Raw genomic sequence first — 22453 nt, 5'->3', positions numbered from 1 at the left:
TAAATAACATTATTAAATACAGATTATCTCTTTGTTATTTTGTATCAAACATTATTTAACGAAATTTAACTTACGATATCATTAATTAAAACGGAAATGAATATTTATTTGAAACCAAAAATATATGATATTTTTATATTAAAAATATACAGGAAATTAATGTATATTTGAATGTTGTTTAATTTTATGTGGTGAGAATTTTTTTCTAAAACTAATGAAACAGTGATTAATTACCAATGTTTAGAGCTTTCTAGAAATGCCAAAATATCAAAAACTAGAGTCCGTGTTACAACTGGACCTTCCATGCATGTCTATCTTTCTCTTCTTTCTAAGCACAGTTGTCTCATGTTTCTTCTTTTCATTTTTCCTACATTGGAAAACTCAAACAACATAGAATTGCAGAATTACTAGAAACAGCAAACCTTTTCAATCTGACATCATCCATTCTCCAAATGTTAATCATTTTCTTGTGGAGATTTTTTTTACGTGTAAGGATATGACCAATTTATCACAAGTACAAATATCATATTTTAAATTAGAAAATTTACTTCTTAATATTTTATCAAAATATATTTATAATCTTAATTCCTATGTAGGGGAACAATCCAAAAACAGAGCTTTCACTTGCACAGCATAGGACTTCAGATGTATTATTAGGTGGTACGCGGTTCCGTGATAATTTTTTGTCACTTATATGGCACGTTCAAACACCAACAACACATAAGCATTGAGCTCATAATTTTGAACTTATACCATGGGATGAATTTGGAGGGTGTTGGCTTCTTCAACTTTGCGGTGATTCTCACACGATAGTTTCATATCGATTAAAGATAAAACTAATTTAGAATATATAAATTAATATAAACTTATATTAATTTTGTAGAGTTAAAATAGATATGAAATTTATTTCTTAACATCGTATCAAAGTCTGATTAGTATATATCTCAAGGTGAAAACAGTATAGCTAATTTTATAGATTTGAGTTAGATTTAAAGTTTACTTCTTTTTGCAATTGGCACTTGACATGGAAATCTCAAATTGATGAACATGAAGAAAACATTGCCAATATCTCTCACAAATAGTACTTAGACAACTGGCTTCTCACTCTGCATGTAGTTATCTTCATTTATGGAACTGTCCATGAACACCAGCTGAGCCTAATATGCCATATGCCTCAATTATTTGCCATCCAAGGGCATTTTAGGAAACAAAAAAACAGAAGAATCATCACACACCAGTCTATATAAGGAGGTCACTCCCATACACCAACCACACCATCTCATACAAAACTCTGTCACCAACCCTTTCTTTTTAGCACACTATGCATCAACTTAGAAACCAAAACATGACAACCTTCACTCAGAGCTTAAAGGCTCATTACTATCTACTTATGTTTACTCAATTATTCGTTTCAGTATCTGTCTGTTCCTTCCTCTTCTCACCTTCTTCCTTGCTTGTTTTCCTCCATTACTTCAAATTCTATTTCTCTACATTCCCTTCCCAACTCTTCACCCACAACATAGACAAGAACAGCATGTTTCTCCTCTGCAATGGTCTCCTTGTTTTTGTTGGTATCACCAAATCTCTCTCCCGGTCTAGTTCTGATGATAAGCCTTCTATGTTTGTTAAAGATGATGGTTCACAATCCCAGTTCTCGGTTACTGGGGCCAGCGATTTAATGTTGGAGATAACAGAAAAGGTGGTGCAAAGTAGTGAGCCTGATGAGCAGAAGAACACTGCAGCAGAGAAAGTAAAAGAAAGAGAAAACTGTGCTGAAGAAGAAGTACTAGAAAACGTGGAGAAGATAATTGTGGTAGATGAAGGACAAGAGAAAGGAAGTTGCATAGTTTTGAAAGCAGAGAAGGAGGAGGTGGACGAAGAAACTGAACAATTGGATGTAGGTGATGAAGAGCAAGATAAAGGGTCAGAAATTGATTACATTCTGATTGAAGAGAGCGTAGAAGAGGAAGAAGAACATGTAGAAGAAGAAAGCAGCATGCTGAGCACAGAGGAGTTGAATAAAAAATTTGAAGATTTCATTAGAAAGATGAAGGAAGATCTAAGAATTGAAGCTCAACGGCAATTAGTCATGGTTTAACTTAGTAACAAACAGCAGTGTTCTTCTTCTTTTCATTCTTAGGGAGGCCTAGTTATCATTTGTGAGGTCTTTATCCTTTTCAGCTTTAGTTGTATGTAATATATGAATCTCCTGAAATTTTGCACTATTATTTCTCTTCTTATGCTTGATCTCACCAAATAGCAAGCTCTGAAAATGAATTTCTTGTTCAAAATGAAGCCATAGGATTTAACAATATGATGTGATACACCAGAATAGAAATAAATTTGGACAATGTTGTATTCTGGAATATAGGATATGATCTTAATTGGGTGAAAAGGAAACAATCTTTTATTATGAGACAACTCACATCACAAGATTGATAGCAGAAGTACTTAGTGTAGTTTGAAGTGCTAAAGAGAATTAATGCAGAGTAGATGTGATAGTTCCTATTGTTTTATTAAAGAAAAGATTAGTGATATGAATGAAAACAGACAAGTGATTTAAGAACAGAGATTCATATTAAGAAGAATGTCAGTACTATGTTTATAGCAACATGTTTAATTAGTTGTCTGTTATCAGTATTTATATCATTGTCTGGCCAACAAGTGGTAAGAAAGCCTGTTGAACTGTGGTTGTTCTTTATTGTTCAACAGTACTCTAAATAATTGAAAATGGATTTGTGATTGAATTAGTCAGACAGCAAATTGTACCATCAGAAATCAGCTCAGCCAAAAGGTTACTCACTCACTGATTGCTGAGAAAAATAATATATAGATATTATTCCCATAAACTTAAAGTACAAACATGGTACGATCTTATTCTTATTCTTTTTATTTATCTATATTTTGTTTGTTAGAGGCTTTTTTCCCAAACTTGAATACCAACAATTTGTGTTGGTAGAAGGTAGAAGGTGATGGAGAGAATTACTGATTACAGTACACTTCCACTTTACTTCTTTTTTCACTTTTCACATGAAAGATTGTTAATAATACAAAAATGTGTATGCATAAAAAGCATCAACACTATAATTTACTTACTATCACTGTAAATTTCTGTCAAAAGCCCACCTTTTACATGCTCCGGTAATGTTAAAACCATGATCATTTGTATCAATTTAGCAAGAACACTTTTAGTACCTGTAGAAGCTATGCAAAGTTTAAAGTATGTTACTCTGCTAAAAACCAGATTTTGCTGTTACTTGCATGCATGTGCAGTACTTTAGAACAGTTATATTATATCTATAACGGATGTCCTTTTGTTATTATTCTTTTCACTTCCATCAAACACGGAAAATTTACTTTTTCTGCATCAGAAAGATTGACGTATGTACGGTTATAGGTCTCTCAACGTGGCTAGTAGCAAATGCAAGTCAATGATTGCATGCGCCCAAGAACAGCATAGTGAAAGTGAACTTTCATAAATATAAAATCCGAATGGCCCATGAAATATCAATAATTGACTCACAGTTCTTTCAGGTTCAAAGAATTGTTAAAGAATGTATATATATATAAAGTAGTTCACTTCTCCCAACAAAATGATCTTACACAAAACTGAAATCAAATTTCTCTCCCAACAACATCTGCAGTACCACTTTCTGCATAAAATGGTAAACAAAAATGAAACTTGAAGTGGCACATAAAATGTGAGTTTAACACAACACTAGCTATTTTATGGACCCTTCACAGAGTCAAAACCATTGGGCCATGTTACAACTCCAGTACTTTTGTCTATATTAGGACACAAATAAAGTTCTAAATGAGATAAACATGAATTTATATACACATAAGACACTCCTATTGATAAGAGGCCTGGAATCAAAAGCAAATATGTGAAACTCTGACTTAAACGGACAATATCTTACCAACGTAGAGATTTATGTGTGTCGTCCCTCGTTGCAGTCTATCTCTTTTGATTTCTGTGGGAGGAGCCAAGGACCAGGAGAAAAATGGTCCCAAAGGGCAAGAACTTTTTCTAGGATCAATTATAAAACACCAATTCATGAAGAAAGACAAGAGGGCATAGCATAATGTACGGAAATCTTATCTTAGATGAATATTAATCTATTTAGAACTCATAAAATCAAATATAATGAGAGACTTTTGTTTTTATCTCTGAAAGGGACTCAAGGATGCGTGTCAATTATTTACATGCATGGTGTACATATGGCCAAGAAATCATAAATGCCATTACAGTGATTATGCAGAAAACTATGTGCGTTTCATTTTCAGGTTCTCTTAAGTAGATTACCATTAATAAGGTTATGTTCCATGTGGATCCTCCCCACCAAAGTGAAGTCAACCTCGAAAGTGAAAGTTTTTGTTTGATATTTCCCTTCTGTCATGGTAGGAAGGTGGGACTAACTCTCATCAGACAATAAAAACAACATGACAGTAGTAAAGTCTTCTTGACATCCTCCCACAGGATACTATAGTTCATGCATGCATAAGAAAAGCAATAATAGAAAGAAAGGAAATCCAAGATAAAGAATAAAAGGGTACAAATGTAACATTGTTGCATCAAAAGGGAAGGGTGCATCTGAGATGAATTATTGATGGCTCTTGATGAATAAAACTAAGTGTAGGAAATTGTATGCATAAATCACATTGATGAGGACAGTGCATAAGATTGTCCATTCAATATCAATAATGTATAAATACGTTCAAAATAATGAAGTGGGGTCTTCTAATTAGGTGCCTTGAAAATAGAGTTAATTTCATGCTGAGAATGAGAAATGGGAGCTGTATGCTTGCAATTGATTACATCACTGATTTTATATCAATAATACACTTGAAAGTAAATACATGAATATAAATCCAAGGGGAAAAGTGCCTACTTCGGATAACTGATTAAGAAATGCTCAAGTGCATTATCTTTTAAGTGTAATATTTTTAAGGTTTATTCATATAGGAATTCTCTCAATATTTTCAATTGAGGCTTAATTTAAACTTTCTGTTTATTAACTATTCAAAATTATTATATTTGTTTAATGAATATTTGTAGTTTAATTCTTTTATTTGTCTCTGCGTAAAAATGCGAGATTAACCTATACGCGATTTCAAGGAGAATAATAAAAATTAATTATTAATTCAGTAATCATAATATTATTTATTAAATTTCTTAACACATGTTAAACAATAAAAAAAATGACGAAATATGATAATAATCAGGTCACTTGAAAAATATTTTAAATAACCGAAACTCATGAAAAATATACAATGTTGAATATTCAATAAAAATTAATAAAAAATAATCAAATTACGCTTTGAGTTTAATAAAAAATAATTAAATGAGTGTATATATCAATTTTGTTTGAGTTGCAACTAAAACTATATAGATAAATTTCGATGTTATATATCTAAAAAATAAATATCTTTAATTTTATATAGTACAGTAGAGCATTTTTGTAATAGCTTCACTTGAAATAAAAAAATATAAGGTTTTTTTTTTTCACAAAATCTCGTATTAAAGTAAACTCACGATTTACTGAAAGAGAGGATAAGATCTTAAAATAAAAAAATCATATTAAAGATGCTCATTGAATGGATTAACTTTCATTTAAAAGGAAATAAAAAAAAAATGGCATGCCATGGGTGTGCTGTCGTCACATAAGATGAAAACCAAGCACACCTTAACTTTTGTTTTTTCTCTATCATATATGCAATGCAATTTGCATAGGCTTTTTTAGTAAGTATTGTCGGTTCAGTATATGGCGGCTTTAGTGTCGGTTCTACCAAGCCGGTGGATTTGCTTTCCAAAATTCATATAGGGCCGAACCTTCAAAAGCAAGTATTTCCAGAAAGCATTTTGAAAATTACAATATAAATTTCTAAAAACATTCTGTGTTCACAGTTCTAGAATCTTTCTCGAAAGAAAATTTCGAACCAATTCTAAATCTTTCTGCAATAAATCGTTTAGGGAGCCTTAATCTTCCGGAAATTGTAATAAATGCATGTACTGATCATGCCTTCATCCAGTTGCTAGTGTAGAACTTGACAGATGAAAGACCAATATGCTACATAATCAATTTACGTTCAATTTTAGATGGGATGTAAGAATCTGACAAGTATGAAAGTGCGTGCGCAGATAAGGCTTCTATCTCAAACTTTACTCCCTTTTGGAGCATCAGCTTTAGCTCCAACCTTCACAAGCAACAAGGCAAGACACGCAGCATATAATCTCAATCCGTTTGGAAAAGAAGGCCAAGGAAATGGACTGTAAGTAATCAATACCTCCATTGTGGTACCTCCCTTTGAAGGTAGCATCTAAGTAACATGGCTTCAACTTTTCTTTTGTCTAGAAGGAATATTGAGAGCACTGTATTAGTAGATCAGATGTGCAACCAGGTCAATCTTACGCACTACAAGTAATATCTTATTTACCCTCAGCAGTCAAAGGAAGGATACACTGCTTTGGAACAAAATATCTCTCGGAATCTGAAGGAAAAGCTCCAAGCCAGCGTATCTCTGGGACACGAAGATGTTTCGTGTCGTAAGCCATTTGCTAACATAATCCAGAGAAATAGATTAGTTATGTAGGATATGAAACTTCAACTACGCGATTACAGAGATAGATTCGATCCACTCAATGATCCTATAATTTGATAATCAGATCCTTAAAATTATATACATGTTGATGTATTTCTCAATTGATAAACTTACAAATACTGACCATCGAACCAAATCTGTAAGTGGTTAGAATGTCAAAGCCATAGGGATCACAATCTACCAAGCAATAAACAGGCAGTCGCAATTTCTCTACCAGAAGCCGCAAAAACCTGTTTGTATAGAAAATGCATAAAATCAGAGATATATTAAGCATGTAAGTTCCTAACTTTGCGCACAGACAGACACATATGCTAGGATTTACGAAAAGCCCAGTTGGCATATGACTTGATAGCATAACATCATAAGCATATGAAAAAAATAAGTTCACACCTCCTTGTAGGAATATCTGGGTAGCCTCTTCCCTGTATAAAGATAAAATTCAAACAAAGAAATATTGTTCCAAAAGAAACTAATGTCTTCAGAAGATTGCTTACAGTGATGACAATACAGTGATTTGCATTGCAGAATTGGTCGTTTGCCAGTCTTTGGAAAACTGCAAGTGAGGTTCAACATGGACGGTCTTTTCAATAGAATTTTCTGTTTTTTTTTTCTTTTCCTCCAAAACAAAAGCATTTGTTTACCTGATTCTTTCTCCACAACTAATATGTATTGTGCAACACTAATGATATCTATGATCAGGTTAGGAAATGTTTCTCCGCAATTCTAATCACTTTGCACTTTAACTTAATATGAAGTACCAAATATACTTATAAGAAGGAAACTGAACAATTGCAGTATTTTCACCTAGAAACAAGGATACCTTTAACTTCCTCAACATGAACGGGAACGGGATGGACCTGCACAAAAGCCAAATGTCTGCGTTTAGTTTAAATGGTAAAAACCACTAGTTCATTCAGATCATTCTTAGTACTTACACTGTTGGGAGAACTAATGCAGTCAAATTTCCTCTCTCCTTCAGAGAACCTTATCCAGCCCATAGTTAACCTACAGCATAAACAAACTTGATCCATAAGTCTTAGCACCTTCTAGGTAAACATGACATTATAATATGAAAATCTCAATAGAAGGCAAAAATTATCAGCTTCGAGAAAGTTAATTAATCATTACTACAGCAGCAGTAGAGAAAAATAACGAATGCTAGCCTCATTATTGTACGTTAATGGTGGAGTCATATTTTCTCACTATCATCAATTATAAAATCAATGAAACAGGGGATCTCATAGTTTTAAAGCAGTAGGTAATTAAAAATACGTGTCCTTTAAACTTCATAACAATTTCTATTTTCTAGATGCGCCAGAGGCGAGATTTTATTTTTATACAAAAAAATGTCACATTCATGAAATATTATTACATGAGGAAATAAAACCACTACTATTATTATTAGGAAAATTCTGACAACACAGTGCATTTGCCAAGATTGAGTGCGATCTCATACTGTACCCATTCCCTGCGGAAACCTAAAAAGGGAAAATTAAAAAAGTATAAGCATCTCAAACGTGGATCTTTTTGTCTTTAACATCAAATAAGTTGCAAAACAAGTATATCGGAAACTCAGATAGAAGTTTTTTTCGCCAAAATTCACCAGGAGCAAAACCAAAGAAAAATGACAAAAAAAGTAACGATAGAGCAGAAAACTACCACATTAAGGTTATGGCGACTGCACTGCATAAAAATACATATATCATTAATTGCTTGGTCCACCATTGACTGATCTGCATTGATACATGAAAAAAATCCAGTGTCATGAGAAGTTAAACCTTTTCCATAAACTTTAAATAGGTATTGGCACTGACTTTTCAACAACCTAATATCCAAGATTGTGACAATTTGAACCTGAGTATAACTAAAATTATGGTACATTTTTGCAAACTTTTGTCACAAGAAAACATCTGAGTTTTTTTTTTTCGTATTCAAGGGCAGTTTTATGGGTAGAAATGAAACTTGAAAAACCACGCAACTTGATTTCGACCAAGCAAAAGTAGAGAAACAACAATCGTGTTTTAGTCAATGGCAACCTAGAACTCTAATGCAACATCAACTTATAATAACAGCCAGATCCACAGAGCATAAAGATCTCAAAACACGAAGAAGAGAAAGACAGTTGAAGCCATAAATTAGCGAGTCCTAAACTCGTGATCAGCAAAGGCAATTTGGTATCAAGATGAGAGACTGCAATACATAATAATGACAAACTTTCTCCTTATGTTTCGAAAATGAATACTATTAGACTCGATTTTTTCTTCCAACCAATGGTTCTCACATTACAGTAAAGAATAAAATCCATCCAGCAAATCGAAACTCACCCAAAAATAAAGAAGGATACGTGTAATAAATGTCTCTCTTGGAGCTATGCTTGTTCTCTTGCAAAAGTTTCTGAACAATCAGCATCACCCTCAACATGACAACTGAAAGCGGAACCCATCCAAAACAGAGAGTCTCGTAATTCGTATTCGTAAAATTGCGTATACAGTTAAAGAATAGCAAATACTTCAAAGTCGTGAAATGAAAAGGAGAGTGACCTAGTCTGTGCGCGCGGGATTTCGTGCTGAGTGTGAGAGCTTCCTTTCCGTACGGCAAATCGGAGGCACAAAAGCTGCATTGCAAAAAAATGTCAGAAACGAAAAGGTGAAAAGGTGATTGGTTGGAGTTAGAACGGAACCAGTTGGCGTTGGGAACGGCACAGTAGCTTCTGAAGCGATCGATGAGAATGAGTGGTGAGCGTCCATTGGTGAGATCTGTGAGCAAAACTCGAGTGAATTCTGGCAATGCAGAGAGAACAATTCTTCAACCGAAACTCAAGGTGAATGTCAATAACAACTTGTTCGGATTTCGGAAACTGAATTTCAATCTTTTGTTACCTTTGATTTTCGTGAGAAGAATCACACTCTCTGCTTGTGACTCCATTTGTAACCTCCTCCTCTTTCCCTCCATCTTTTCCCTCTTTTCTTAACCCTCCTCCAATATACATATATACATACATATATATATATATATATATATATATATATATATATATATATATATAAAAGAAAAATTATAACTAATTTAATTGATGTAAAAAAGTAAAATTAGTTTTGTGAAGTTTCCACCTTTTCTTAGATCCACGTCTCCTTTTTCTAGACATATATAACCAGCCTTGAAAGAGAAGCCAAAATACAGTTGACGAAAACTACCGCGTGGACCACATACGTGCGACTTTTTTTGTCTTGTCCCTTTTGAAAATCAAACAAAGAACTACTAAATAAATAAACCAGTTATTCTCTTGCGCAAATTGGTTTATGAGTGATATTAAATATGTCAAATGGGATCCACTTTCACTGAATCAGAAGCCTTTTCCATACTCTCATCTCATCTGCTCCAGCAACAGTAAACCACTTCAAAGGTTAGAGCTTTCCTCGGAATATGAATTACATTTGTTGTTGTTGTGATGGGTTTTGTTTGCTCTTCGATTCTTAGTTCAACACGTGACTTTCTTCTTCATGCTCGGTTCCTATTTCATTGGAATCGCCACTGCTTAATGGTTTCGTTTTCGTTCTCTTTTGGATGTTGATTAGTCATCTGTGATCTGTAAATTTTGCACACTTTTTCTCTGTAAAGAGAGTGTTAGGTTGAACTTGAACAGTACTGTTTTTGTTTCTAGAAATGGGGAAATTTTCATGCTCCTTGACCTCAGGACAAGTCTTTCGCATGAACAACCTTAAAGTATTCATTGTTGCCCCAACTCAGATCACTAGGCTTTAGGTTGTGATATTGAACCATATTCAAAGGCTCTTGCAAGTTGTTATTTTTAAGGCATAAACTCCGATTTGTTTTTTGTAATTTTAGGTTACCGTTGCTGGGAACTGTTTTGGCTTACAGGGTTGCCCTTGGGCAGAGGAAAATACTTCCGAGGGTAAAATCCTTAAGATGAAATTGAATTTACTTCAAGAACCAAACTTCGTTGACTTTTTTATTTTGTCAACTTAGTAGGAATGTTAAATATGACGAAGCTTGTATAGCTTTCATTAAAATTTGAAGTGTTTGAATTGGACATTGAGAAATTAAGAGCTAAATAAGAAGTCCTTGTTCATTAGTTGTGTTTGTTCTAGGATTCTTTTTGGCATCTAAGAGCCTAATTTGCAAATTTGAATCTAGAGTATGATGTTGCTTGGTTGGACTGTCTTGCAGCTGAATCGGTTCCTACATCATGACCAACAATAATGTAAAGGAGCCCTTGCTGTCAGGATCACTGAATGAGACTCAAAAAGCTAAACGGCTGTTAAACAAGAGAAAGTTACACCGCTCTAGAAGTGCTCCTAGCACAGATCTTGTTCCTCCTGAGACACAATGCAAAGAAACAACTCATCCAACTACATCCTTATTTCAGAATTTACATCCAAATTATAAAAGAGTGGCTATCTACCTTGCAGTATATTTAGGTGTAGGTGCTTTAATCTTCTTCCTTGTCAGGGACCAGATCAAGGGGATGAAAACAGATGGAATTCTTGATGCTTTGTACTTTACAATTGTTACAATGACCACTGTTGGATATGGAGACCTTGTGCCAGATAGCCACCTAACGAAACTACTTGCATGTGCCTTTGTTTTCTCTGGGATGGCATTGATCGGACTGACTGTAAGCAAAGCAGCAGATTACTTAGTTGAGAAACAGGAACTTTTGCTAGTTAAAGCTATGCACGTGCACCAAAAAGTTGGTTCAACTGGAATATTAAGGGAGCTTGAGACCAATAAAACAAGATACAAACTTTTTGTAGTCTTTTTCCTCCTTTTGGTTCTCTTCACTGCAGGGACAATTTTTCTGGTGACTGTTGAGAAATTGGATGTTATCGATGCATTCTACTGTGTTTGTTCTACCATCACAACCCTTGGTTATGGGGACAAAAGCTTCTCAACTCAAACAGGAAGAATATTTGCCGTGTTTTGGATATTGACAGGTACTATTACTTTAGCTCAGTTTTTCCTCTACATTGCTGAGCTAAACACTGAAATCAGACAAAAGGAGCTTGTGAAGTGGGTGCTTACAAGGAAAGTGACCAATTTAGATTTGGAGGCTGCTGATCTTGATGAGGATGGAACTGTTGGGTTAGTTAAGCATTCTTTGAAAGTCACATATATTATTATATAATTGTTCTTATCGAATTTGACCGAACAGTCTAAGCTCTCAGTCAGCTAGTTTGGAGATTTGTTCGGTCAAATTCAATAACAACAATCAATTATGAAAACATGGTTTCATTAACTTTTGTCTTTGTTTTTTTTTTCTCATAGGGCTGCCGAATTTGTTATCTATAAACTGAAAGAGATGGGGAAGATTAGTCAAGAAGATATATCACTTGTGATGCAGGAGTTTGAACAGCTAGATGTTGATGATTCTGGTACATTGTCACCTTCGGATATAACACTTGCTCAGTCAACTTAGATTAAAACATTACATTTTGGTACAGTGTTAGTATTTTTTTTTTTCTACTATCAAATTGTTGATCACTTAATCACCGAGCTGCTTGTACATCTCATGTAAGCATTCATATATATGTATATTATATGCTTAATTTTTTGTTCAATATAAGCTTGAAACTTTGCACTTCAGAATCTTCTGTAGTGTTGAATATATAATTCTTCAAGCTTAAAATATGTAAATGAAATTTTTTAAATTTGTTGAAGACCCCAAGTTGTCAACTAAACTATATAGCTAAATAATGATGTATAAGTGACTTCAAATTTAATTTTTGAAAACTAAAATATAGCTTTGATATAGAAGTGAATGCAAATTTTTCTTTTTTATTAAATTGAGTTCGACTCACATTGTAGTAAGTTATAAGTAAAATTTTATTTCAACTTTATTTTTGTTTAATATAACTAAATGTAGAATCCCACTACCATTACATAACAAAAAATAGATTTTTATTTTTAAAAGGAAATATATATTTTTTATTTGTTTTCTTTCATTTTTCATAAATATGTACTTTTGTAAAAAAAAAAATCTTTAGAAGTAATTCTTCTTCTTATACATTTTAGATAACAATAGAACACATATAATGAGTAGTAAAATATGTCAGTGAGAAGTTTGAGCGAATTAATCTAATTAGTAAAACAGTTAAATACTAATTATGTAAATTAATTAACAAACGAATATTTTAAATAAGTTATGCCTCTGTTTATTATAGTTGAGTTTTAAGTTTTGAAATTTTAAAACACTAAAATTTCCTTTGAGCTTTTTAATTTTCCACTTTAGTCTATCTTTTTTTTCAACTTTTAAATTTTAGCACCAAATATTACATACTACCTTTCATTGGCATGACAATTCTATGGTTTAATAATCTCAATAATTTATAACATTTAAAATTTTATTTTATCGATAATCTATTATATATATATATATATAATGATTATTAATATGAAATTTTTCTTATCATATTTAGTTTAATAATTTAAAATTTAGTTTCAGTTTTCATATTAAAAAAGAATAAAAATTGTATTTTTTTTTTTTATAAAATTGTATCTCAACTCGCCTGCATGTAATAAGTTAAGTGAAATTTAAGTTTTTGAAATCGAATGAGAAATGAACCAAATTGGATTTGGCTACGAAATCATTAAAAAATATTGATTTAATTTAATGCGTGAGGTTGTAAAGAAACAAACTGTATAATGTTTTTTCAAATTATCATAAGCAATTTATCTGAATAATTTATTTCAAATTGCAAATTCAAACATCATATCAATGTACAAAGATAAATAAATTAAAAATGGAAAATTTAAACATGTATGCTTAAATTGGAAGGTGAGGAGCAATTTTGGGGGAGTGTCATTGTAAATGGGCCAGGAGAAATGGAGGTCCAAGCATGAGAGAAAGCCCAATAACTTTGATTTTTGTTTATGGGTTGGGAATGGCGGTTGTGGAGCAGAGAAAGAGGGTGGAAAGGAAAAATGGCGCCGGTGGCAGCGAGAAGCGCGGGCGCCGTGGGTGTTGGTGTTGCAATCTTCATCTCAGTCGCTCTTACAACCTATTTAATCTGTGACCGCCGCTCAAAGAAGAAGAGCATATCAATGAAGAATGGGGTCGTGGAGGCCATCGGTAACACCCCTCTCATTCGGATCAACAGCCTCTCCGCCGCCACTGGTTGTCAAGTAACTGTCTATCTCTGCTCATCTCTTTATCTTTACGAATTCATTCCGCTGACCACCAATTTCACCTCAGATTCTTGGCAAGTGCGAGTTCTTGAATCCCGGAGGCAGTGTCAAGGACCGTGTTGCTCTTCAAATAATTCAAGAGGTTAATTCAAAGTACTTTCAAGCATTCGCGTGTGCTGTTAGTCACTGTTTTTCATACAATTATCAAAGCTTCGGTTCATCCTATCGATGTCTCACTATTCTCTATTTATTTATTTATTTATCCTTTTGTTTCGTTGGGGATGAATGTCAATTTTGTCACACTGTTCATTCATTCTCAATCTGATTACATATACGTATCAGCCTGAAGATTTTCTCTATGGTTGATTGCGCAGGCTCTGGAATCTGGCCAGCTACGTCCAGGTGGAATAGTCACTGAAGGGAGTGCTGGAAGTACTGCCATTAGCATTGCTACTGTTGCTCCTGCCTATGGGTGCAAGACCCACGTGGTTATACCAGATGATGCTGCCATTGAGAAGGTATTTTATAATTATTGTAATGTAATCCAGCAAGTCTGTTAATCAATCTCGTCCTAAACTTAGAAGGTTTGACCATTTTTTCCCGTTTAGAAGAACTTGTGTACAGCTTATTTGGAGAGCTTGTGATATGTCTATATGTTGTTTTCTTGTTTCAATAAGCTGTGCAGGATTTCTTGTGAAAACAGCTTATAGCTTATAAGAAATCCGTTTAACCTTAATTTCCTTTTAATTATATAAACAACTTATACGTAAGTACTTATTGAATATCCCCTTAGGTTGTCGGAGACTAACACGCATCTATAGTCTTGGTGAATCTCTACATGACACATCATCAAATTTTCCACTGTGTAAAAAGGAATTAATAAGGCTTGAATGCATGTTATGTGGTGATTAGTCTCATACCTGCTAATAATTTCTCGTAAGATTTTGTATCTGATTGATGATTGTCTTGCATGGATCAATCTTCAGTCTCAAATACTTGAAGCCCTTGGGGCAACTGTTGAAAGAGTGCGACCAGTGTCCATTACTCACAAAGACCATTTTGTAAATATCGCAAGAAGACGGGCATCTGAAGCAAATGAGTTTGCGCTGAAACAGAGAAATTTACATCTGAATGACAAGGACACTGCGAAAATAAATGGTTATGAATCTGATGGATACCATTATAGTTCTCTGTTTCCTAGTGACTGCCAAGGTGGGTTTTTTGCAGATCAGTTTGAAAACATAGCGAACTTCAGGGCCCATTACCAGGGTACAGGGCCTGAGATTTGGGAACAGACCAATGGAAAGTTAGACGCATTTGTTGCAGCAGCAGGCACTGGTGGCACTGTGGCTGGTGTTTCTACGTTTCTTCAGGTTTGACCACAGCACACTTGCCTCCACTTTTTAGATTCCATTTTGGGTGTGAAAGTTGTCTGATATATTTCTTGTCCCATGTTCAACAGGAAAAGAATCCAGAAATCAAATGCTTCCTCGTAGATCCTCCAGGTTCTGGTCTGTATAATAAGGTAACTCGGGGAGTGATGTACACCAAAGAGGAGGCTGAAGGAAAAAGACTTAAGAATCCATTTGACACTATAACAGAAGGAATTGGAATTAACAGGATAACAAAGAATTTTGCGATGGCAAAACTTAATGGCGCCTTTAGAGGCACCGACAGGGAGGCTGTTGAAATGGCTAGGTTGTTACTTACTCTGTTGTTGGCTTCCCGCTTTTCTTATTTTTGACATTTGTTTGTTCTTTTACTTTCTGTGTCTCAACCAGAAGAGTGATTACATGAAATGATACCTGAACTTGTTACCATTATCGTCTTTTATGTATGTATCAGGTTTCTTTTGAAGAACGATGGGCTTTTCCTCGGGAGTTCATCTGCAATGAACTGTGTCGGAGCAGTTAGAGTAGCACAGGCAATTGGCCCTGGCCATACCATTGTGACCATACTCTGCGATAGTGGAATGAGACATTTGAGCAAGTTCTATAATGTTGGATACTTGTCTGAGCTGGGTTTGACACCGAAAGCAGCTGGATTGGAGTTCTTGGGGATCGAATGAATAGGTCCCCTCAGAGTTTTGAATTTTTAATGCCACTGGGTAAGTGCTTAAGGCCTGCCTCGGATGGCAGTGACCACTTAGAAGTTAGAACTGAGGATATTGTGGTGATTGATATAGATAGTTAGAACTGGGGGAGATATGCCATTCGTTGTAAGACTTGTAATTAGTAGTCTCCAAACTTTTGTAAACTCTATCGTGATGACAAGGTATTCAAAGTGAGGACTGCTAATTTTTTTTTTATCAGAATCTAATATGGCTATTGATTTATCCATATCTCTCCAATAATAGATCTGGTTGGCCAGTGTATTAAGGAAATTCATTAGCACCTTAATATTTTTCTTTGGTCTGCATTAATAGGCAATATTTAGATCAAGATGTCAAGTCCATTCCCACAAATAGCTACAGTTTACTGTGCGGCACAAGATCTTTATTATCAATCGACTAAGAGTGTGATTGGATTACAGTTCCATCCATCTCAACCTTCTAAGTGAGTGTTTGGACTACATCTTCTAAGAGTGTGTTTGGATTGCAATGCCATTCAACTCAACCTTCGTATAATAAATTGAAAAGTACAAAACTTCTCTTCAACACCACCGTACCACATTTCCAAACAAACCCTAAGTGATAAATTTATTATCATGGTACATAACCTCCCAAATTGGGAGTCTCGAGAGAAACATCAAACTGTATAACAAAAGGTGCTAAAGTGGACAATCTCCAAGAAAAAATAGTCCAAAGACACCAAAATCTCCAATGCATTACCTTCTCTCAAACTGAGATTCTTGGCAATGTGGATCTAGCCAGTCTTTGGGGGATCCCTTTACCAAGTTCACACTGCCCCCACCCACAAGCTCCCTCAGATTATCCACCTTGTTCTCCCTACCCATCCCACCATTTCTCTTGTCAGCTTCTTTCAGCTTCTGCTTCAGCCTCTGCTTCCGGTTAGACGAATTTAGCTCCTGCTGTTTTGCTAGTGAAGGAGGTGCTCCGTGTGGGCCCAGATAGATGTTCTCTTCCTTCTTAGCCTACAACAAACTAAAGTAGTTAGCATTCAGATTTTCTACGCAACCAGCATCATCAAAGACTAAAACCAGAAAATTATAGTCTCCAAAAAGAATATTTTCTTTAGCTAACCTTTGATGCAGAATTCGAAGATTCTACAGTAGAAACATGAGGTTTACTTTGATCAGAGTCTCCAATTCCCAAACTTGGAATCACAAATCCATCAGTGTCTACGACAAAAAATAGTCCACCCATTAAAAATCAAATGCATTTTTTACCCGAAGAAGTTAAATGTTAAGATGCATACATCTCAGAGGAAAGAAAGAACTATTCCATAGTCAGTGGGTAAGAATCTCCCAAGACAGTCACAGAGTAGTTCGTTTTCATTGCAAACGTACAGCACAATAAATCACAAAACTTAAAACAGTCATCCGCAAGAATAAACAAAAAGAACATATAATAATAAACCTAATTCAATGCTAAAATTCTCTGTATGCTAGGACATGATTTCAATCCAAACTAAATGCCCCAACTTTACATAAAAAAAAAAAAAATAAACAGCATTAAAAAATTGAATCAGCAGGATATCAAATTAAGATGGACCTATAAGCATTCCACACGGATATGCTCCTAAGATAAGCATCGAGCACCACAGGCAATGGCCCCAGAGAGAAAAAAAATCAGAAAAGATGACAATCCCACAAACTAGAACAGCAAATTAATTAACAACAATAATAATAACCAATCCAATTTCAAAATTTTTGCGTTGTGATTCAAATAAGATCCATATAGATGCAATATATCAATAAGATTCAATCTGAAACTAACGCAGAATCAAATCATCATTGCCGTCTTCAACAATCTAAAAACCCCCCATTTACAAATCCATCAGTAAAACCCCACCCCTCGAAAGAAGAATGAGAAAACACACAACACAAAACAACCTCAAAAGATCCTTTTTTTCTACCCTCGTTCTTTGTTCCCAGTGGTGTCATCCAGAACCAAAAAAAGACAAAAATTGAAGGGAAAATAATGGCATACCCCACTCGTCTTCTTGTTGTTGAATCTGAGGAGAGGGGTCCATCGTAAACTGACGACCATGGATTTGAACGCGCGCTGGGCGATGAAGCCCGGTTGAAGAGAGAACACCCAAAATTTCACCAACACAAATCTCGAGAAAGAATATTACGTTAATAATCAATCGATCGAGTGTTTGAAGATGCTTTCTTTGTGGAGGAAATTGAGAGGGCAATTAAACCCCAACTCTAGGGTTTCACTGTGCGCGTTTGGTCGCGTGCCTGAATTACCCCTTTGATTTGGGGCAAAATAGTGTACAGATTGGACTGAAGTTCTCCACTGCTAAAGGGTAGTTTTGTCATTGACATTCTCGAATGGGATTCTTCAGAGCATATGCTTGTTTTTATTTTTTCCTTTTTTGGTAGATGATTGACAATTTATTAAAGAAAAGATTCGCAAAAATTATTTATCTGGTCATTTTTATAAAAGCTGTCCTTCTTGTATTTTAATTCCTAATCAATATTCCATTAGCAATATTCAAATGAAAAAAAAATTATTCGTTATAATTTTAATATAATATTTTCCTTTTCACACCTTGGAATACAACCAATTCTAATTTTTATCATTATTTTTACTTTCAATGTTATTCAATTATTCATGTTATAAAGTCACTGTGAAACTAATAGAGAGTGGTTCGTTTTAATTGAACTTATGATAACATACATTTCAAATTAAAATTGACTTGATAGTAATTTAAACACTTATCTCAACTATATATTAGAATTAAAAACTAATTACAGTAAACTTTCAAGATATAATTACATTCAATTTACTTTAAGCATAGTATAATGATAATACAATAAAAAATATTATTAAAGAAATGATGAAAAGTGATAGACTTTTAAAAATGTCAAGAACAATAATCATTGAGGAGAAGGCATAATAATGCACAAGATTTTCCACCAAGAAACACAATCAAATAAAGGTCACTATAAAGCATTTGATCAATGCGATGGATGTCTTTTTGTGAATCTGTTTCCATGTCTTTCTTGTCTGTTGTTCTTCATGTTTTATAGCATCATTTCTGCGTTGGCACGAGCAAATGATTATGAGAGGGATTAAGGCTAAGAATTGTATAGAACAAGACAGAAAAGGTGAAAAAGCTGACAGATGCATTTTCACGTTTATGATATTGTTTGATTACGCTAAGTATTATTATCAAGATACTTAGACAACATTTTTTTTATAATATTTAAACATTATCATACGTGTCATTGTGTGATTAGTTCATGGTGGTGTCATTGTGTCATTTAGACCAATCACACAATGACACGTATGATAATGTTCAAATATTATTTATATATCATTTCCCTTATCATATATAGTTTCATATATTTTAGGAGTTGAAGTTAGAAATAATTAAAAAAGAAATTAGTCTTTTAAATAATTCATATATTATTATTTTTAGCTGGTTTAAAAGTCTTGTAGCAATGAAAATTGGAAGCAGTTGGTCCTGATAGCTGATATAGAGTGGAACAGGAAAGGAATAGAGAGTAGCTGAGAATGTTGTGGATATCTTCCATAATGGGGCCTCCACTCCATTAAAGTCTGCATGAGCATGACATGCAGAAGCAGGAAAGGACTTTGAGGACAATTACTTTTGTATGTATAATGAACCTAGGTAATAATAGTAGAAAGTGGATTATTCATTAATCAAAGAACATTGCTGATTGCATATTTAATGTGTCTTAATTTATTAAGAATAGTTGTGTTTGCTGGGAAGTTTAGTCAACCTGCCATCATACTCAAATTTCATTGTGGCAAAAAGTTATTTTTACATTGTTAGACGGTAGAATCGAGATCTCCATAAAACACTCTTTCATACTTTATTAATTTGTAATAAATGTAATCACTATCTTCTTATATTTGATTTTTGTTTATAAGCTTTTAGATAAGTTTGAGATTAATAAAATCCTAATTACGAGTAATCTTGATTAGAAATAATATTTATTTAATGTGGCTTACTTTATTAAGAATTGTAGTTGTGTTTGGTGAGAAGTTTAGTCAACCTCTATCATACTCAAATTTTATTGAGACAAAAAGCTATTTTTGATATTGTTTTAGGGATAGGATCGAGGATCTCTACAAAACACTTCTTTACACTTTATTCTAAATTTGCTTAGGTATGTTTTGATGTTCGAGTCAGTGATTAATCCAATTAAGTCACAACAAAATCTTAAATTCGCAATAAATATCATCAACTATTTTGTTACCTTTAACCTTTATTTATAGATTTCAATATGAAAATAAGATCAATGAAATGCTAATCACGACAATCCTAACCTATTACATCCTAACGTATTATCTACTAAGTAATGCTTATTAGTAATATTGATTAGAAACAATGTTTAGGGTGTTGGGATCAACCGTCTGCGAGTCCTTTATTTTGATTGGATGGTGCATAATCTATTTGGACTGGCCATCCCTTTTCGATAATTTTATCGGTTAGATTCTTTATTTGACCGTATCATCATACTATACATATATGAATTTTATCTAGAAATTCACCGAAAACATACAACACCAATATGAATATAATCGGAATTGATAGTATTTTCAATCCAAAATTTTAAAGTAATAAATTAATAAATCTTTACTTTTATATTGTATTTTACTTTCTCATTTGTTTGATGCAAGTGATGGAAATCTAGTACGAAAAAGTGTCTTATGGGAAAGTGTCTCAAGAAAGGAACTCCCATAAAGAAGTGTTGTTTGGAGAAATCTGTAGTTTCCTGATTCGGTGTGTTGGGTTTTTGCAAATAGGTTTTGTTTGATTGCGAGTGAAACAGAGGGAGAAGCAAGGTCCTTGTTGAGCACATTATCCATTGATTTGATAAAATTGTTTTCTTGGGTCAGGTATCTAGCCATGTGTGCTGGCACATGCATCGACAAGTCCAAGGCTTTGAGGTTGTAAATATTCTTGGGAAACTGACAGCTTTGCTATCTCCAAGAGAATCACATGCAGATAATGAATAATAAAAGGTTCCATGCCAGAGAAAAATACAACAAACAATTTGGTTTGAAGTTGGATTCCATGCTAGCAGAGTTCCTCTGCAGTGCAAAGGAACTTGATCTTCCAAGAATCAGACATCATCCTTATCAGGTTTGATGAAACATGCTCAAAACTTCAAACAACTTGTTTTCTTTGGGGTTCTGGTCATGATCTTACAACTCTTGTTTCACATTGAAAAGCTAAACATTTCCCTCCTTTTCTTCTTGTTTGACATTTTAGCAACTGATTAAAAAATAGGAAGTAGGGCACTTGGTGAAAGTTATTACCTAATACCTTAAAGGGCTCTTATGGCACCACAGATTCCTGTATACCACATTGAAACTTATCTCTAACTTTGCTCTCACAATCTGTATTTTAAGGCAATACAGATTGAAAACATTATCTGCCTCTTTCTTTTAGTCTTTTCAAAAGACCACCTCCTTATTAACAAGAAGTATATCTTCTTGCAGCCTTTTCATTTGGTTTGGATTTTACACGAAAAGTATATTTCTAGTGAATGATCATGGTGAAAGTAACAAAGCAACAGATCTGTCACAAACTGTGTTCAAATTTTGGCAGTTTATTATCACCAATCGTTCTGGTTCTTGTCCTTCTGTTTTCAATTTTCATTTTCTTTTCAGTTTCTGAATCCTCTCCTTCCCTTCTTACCCTGCTGATTGTTCTTCTATCTACCATGTTTCTTGTCACAATGACAAAGAAAAAAGGGTCCTTACATGAAAATCTCGTCCAAGATAACCAGAAGAAATTGGAAATACAGCCTTCATTAGAAGAAGATATTACTAGTACTACCCAACAAAGTGAAACTTCTCAGAGCCAAGTTCAAGCACAGTCAGAGTCCTCATTTCCATTAGATTGTGAAAGCAGAAACATCACTGATAAAGGTTTTGAAGTCAGTGTTGAGAAGTATGAGCAACAAGCTGATCCAAAGTCAGATACTTCACTTCCATCAGATACTGAAAGCATCAGCAGCTCAACCATGAGTGGAGAAAGTTCTGAGATTCATCACAGTAGAAATCAAAATCTTTATATATCTGATAACTTGGCTATTTATAGTGATGATTGTGATGATTATGATGAGGAGGAGGATGGCTTGATTGAAATCAAACTTCCAAACAATCACTTTTCAGAGTTCTGGCCAGAATGCTTTTTCAAACAGCAACGTTTCACAGAGCTCTTGGAAGAAATTGATGAGATGATTGAGGATGAAAACTTAATTGAGATTGATATCTCAAAGGGATCCACAAAACACCAAGATTTGAGATTGGAGAAGGAGTTTTCTTGAACTTTAGCATGATTTTGTTCTCTTTTATTAACTTGGCCTATTGATCTTTAGTTTCAGTTTTACAATGATGTGTTATAGCAGTTTTGTCACATTAGATAGCATAATATGATTATGTTTTGTTTGAATGCTACAAGTTACAAGATGAAGGTAAAGGCCATTTTTATTTTTGTTGGATAAGAGCTATATTCTTACACCTTCAAATATTAATTAAATAGTTTATTTACTAAAATTATAAAAATCACAACAAGAGAATATGTTGTTA

At 34.0% G+C, this 22453-nt stretch overlaps 6 protein-coding genes and 1 long non-coding RNA gene across 18 annotated transcripts; 5 read left to right on the top strand and 2 right to left on the bottom strand.

Moving 5' to 3' along the window:
* Nucleotides 1-1259: 1259 nt before the first annotated feature.
* Nucleotides 1260-2295, top strand: LOC106764374 (ring-infected erythrocyte surface antigen). Its single transcript, XM_014648660.2, has one exon. The coding sequence runs from the start codon at nucleotides 1322-1324 to the stop codon at nucleotides 2096-2098; it is 777 nt and encodes a 258-aa protein (XP_014504146.1). The 5' UTR covers nucleotides 1260-1321; the 3' UTR covers nucleotides 2099-2295.
* A 3743-nt stretch (nucleotides 2296-6038) lies between these two features.
* LOC106764593 (meiotic recombination protein SPO11-1) lies at nucleotides 6039-9582 on the bottom strand. Of its 10 annotated transcripts, XM_014648874.2 has the most exons (15): nucleotides 9483-9582; nucleotides 9284-9383; nucleotides 9144-9217; nucleotides 8928-9029; nucleotides 8263-8336; nucleotides 8065-8081; nucleotides 7539-7608; nucleotides 7424-7460; nucleotides 7245-7292; nucleotides 7098-7156; nucleotides 6994-7025; nucleotides 6728-6833; nucleotides 6439-6559; nucleotides 6289-6352; nucleotides 6039-6198 (listed from the first exon to the last, which is right to left on the bottom strand). In XM_014648874.2, the coding sequence occupies exons 1-15, from the start codon at nucleotides 9553-9555 to the stop codon at nucleotides 6072-6074; spliced, it is 1104 nt and encodes a 367-aa protein (XP_014504360.1). In that variant the 5' UTR covers nucleotides 9556-9582; the 3' UTR covers nucleotides 6039-6071. The 10 variants fall into 10 exon arrangements, 9 of the variants coding, with proteins under 9 accessions (XP_014504360.1, XP_022637510.1, XP_014504358.1 ...); XM_022781789.1 differs by having other exon boundaries at nucleotides 9144-9383; XM_014648872.2 differs by having other exon boundaries at nucleotides 6994-7156.
* LOC111241821 lies at nucleotides 6133-7324 on the top strand. The gene is made up of 2 exons (XR_002668099.1): nucleotides 6133-6273; nucleotides 6357-7324. It is a non-coding gene; the product is annotated as an uncharacterized LOC111241821 (long non-coding RNA).
* A 213-nt stretch (nucleotides 9583-9795) lies between the features above and the next one.
* On the top strand, nucleotides 9796-12278 carry LOC106764594 (two-pore potassium channel 1). 3 transcript variants are annotated; one of them, XM_014648876.2, is made up of 3 exons: nucleotides 9796-10006; nucleotides 10792-11706; nucleotides 11890-12276. In XM_014648876.2, the coding sequence occupies exons 2-3, from the start codon at nucleotides 10811-10813 to the stop codon at nucleotides 12038-12040; spliced, it is 1047 nt and encodes a 348-aa protein (XP_014504362.1). In that variant the 5' UTR covers nucleotides 9796-10006; nucleotides 10792-10810; the 3' UTR covers nucleotides 12041-12276. The 3 variants fall into 3 exon arrangements, with proteins under 3 accessions (XP_014504362.1, XP_022637513.1, XP_022637514.1); XM_022781792.1 differs by lacking the exon at nucleotides 9796-10006 and adding an exon at nucleotides 10040-10144 and having other exon boundaries at nucleotides 11890-12278; XM_022781793.1 differs by lacking the exon at nucleotides 9796-10006 and adding an exon at nucleotides 10168-10516 and having other exon boundaries at nucleotides 11890-12278.
* A 1125-nt stretch (nucleotides 12279-13403) lies between these two features.
* Nucleotides 13404-16088, top strand: LOC106764592 (cysteine synthase 2). Its single transcript, XM_014648871.2, has 6 exons — nucleotides 13404-13746; nucleotides 13817-13891; nucleotides 14124-14267; nucleotides 14736-15122; nucleotides 15212-15447; nucleotides 15595-16088. The coding sequence occupies exons 1-6, from the start codon at nucleotides 13495-13497 to the stop codon at nucleotides 15815-15817; spliced, it is 1317 nt and encodes a 438-aa protein (XP_014504357.2). The 5' UTR covers nucleotides 13404-13494; the 3' UTR covers nucleotides 15818-16088.
* Nucleotides 16089-16349: 261 nt separating this feature from the next.
* On the bottom strand, nucleotides 16350-18164 carry LOC106764599. The gene is made up of 3 exons (XM_014648881.2): nucleotides 17861-18164; nucleotides 16952-17049; nucleotides 16350-16842 (listed from the first exon to the last, which is right to left on the bottom strand). Exons 1-3 carry the CDS (start codon nucleotides 17901-17903, stop codon nucleotides 16576-16578), a joined length of 408 nt encoding a protein of 135 aa, XP_014504367.2. The 5' UTR covers nucleotides 17904-18164; the 3' UTR covers nucleotides 16350-16575.
* Nucleotides 18165-20535: 2371 nt separating this feature from the next.
* Nucleotides 20536-22392, top strand: LOC106764596. The gene has a single exon (XM_022781794.1). The coding sequence runs from the start codon at nucleotides 21406-21408 to the stop codon at nucleotides 22189-22191; it is 786 nt and encodes a 261-aa protein (XP_022637515.1). The 5' UTR covers nucleotides 20536-21405; the 3' UTR covers nucleotides 22192-22392.
* The last annotated feature ends 61 nt before the right edge of the window (nucleotides 22393-22453 follow it).

Source organism: Vigna radiata, chromosome 6, assembly GCF_000741045.1.
Source record: "Vigna radiata var. radiata cultivar VC1973A chromosome 6, Vradiata_ver6, whole genome shotgun sequence".
In the NCBI taxonomy this organism is placed as follows: Eukaryota; Viridiplantae; Streptophyta; class Magnoliopsida; order Fabales; family Fabaceae; genus Vigna; species Vigna radiata.
The sequence above is the reverse complement of the archived record's forward strand: the minus strand, read 5'-3'. Positions and strand labels throughout refer to the sequence as shown.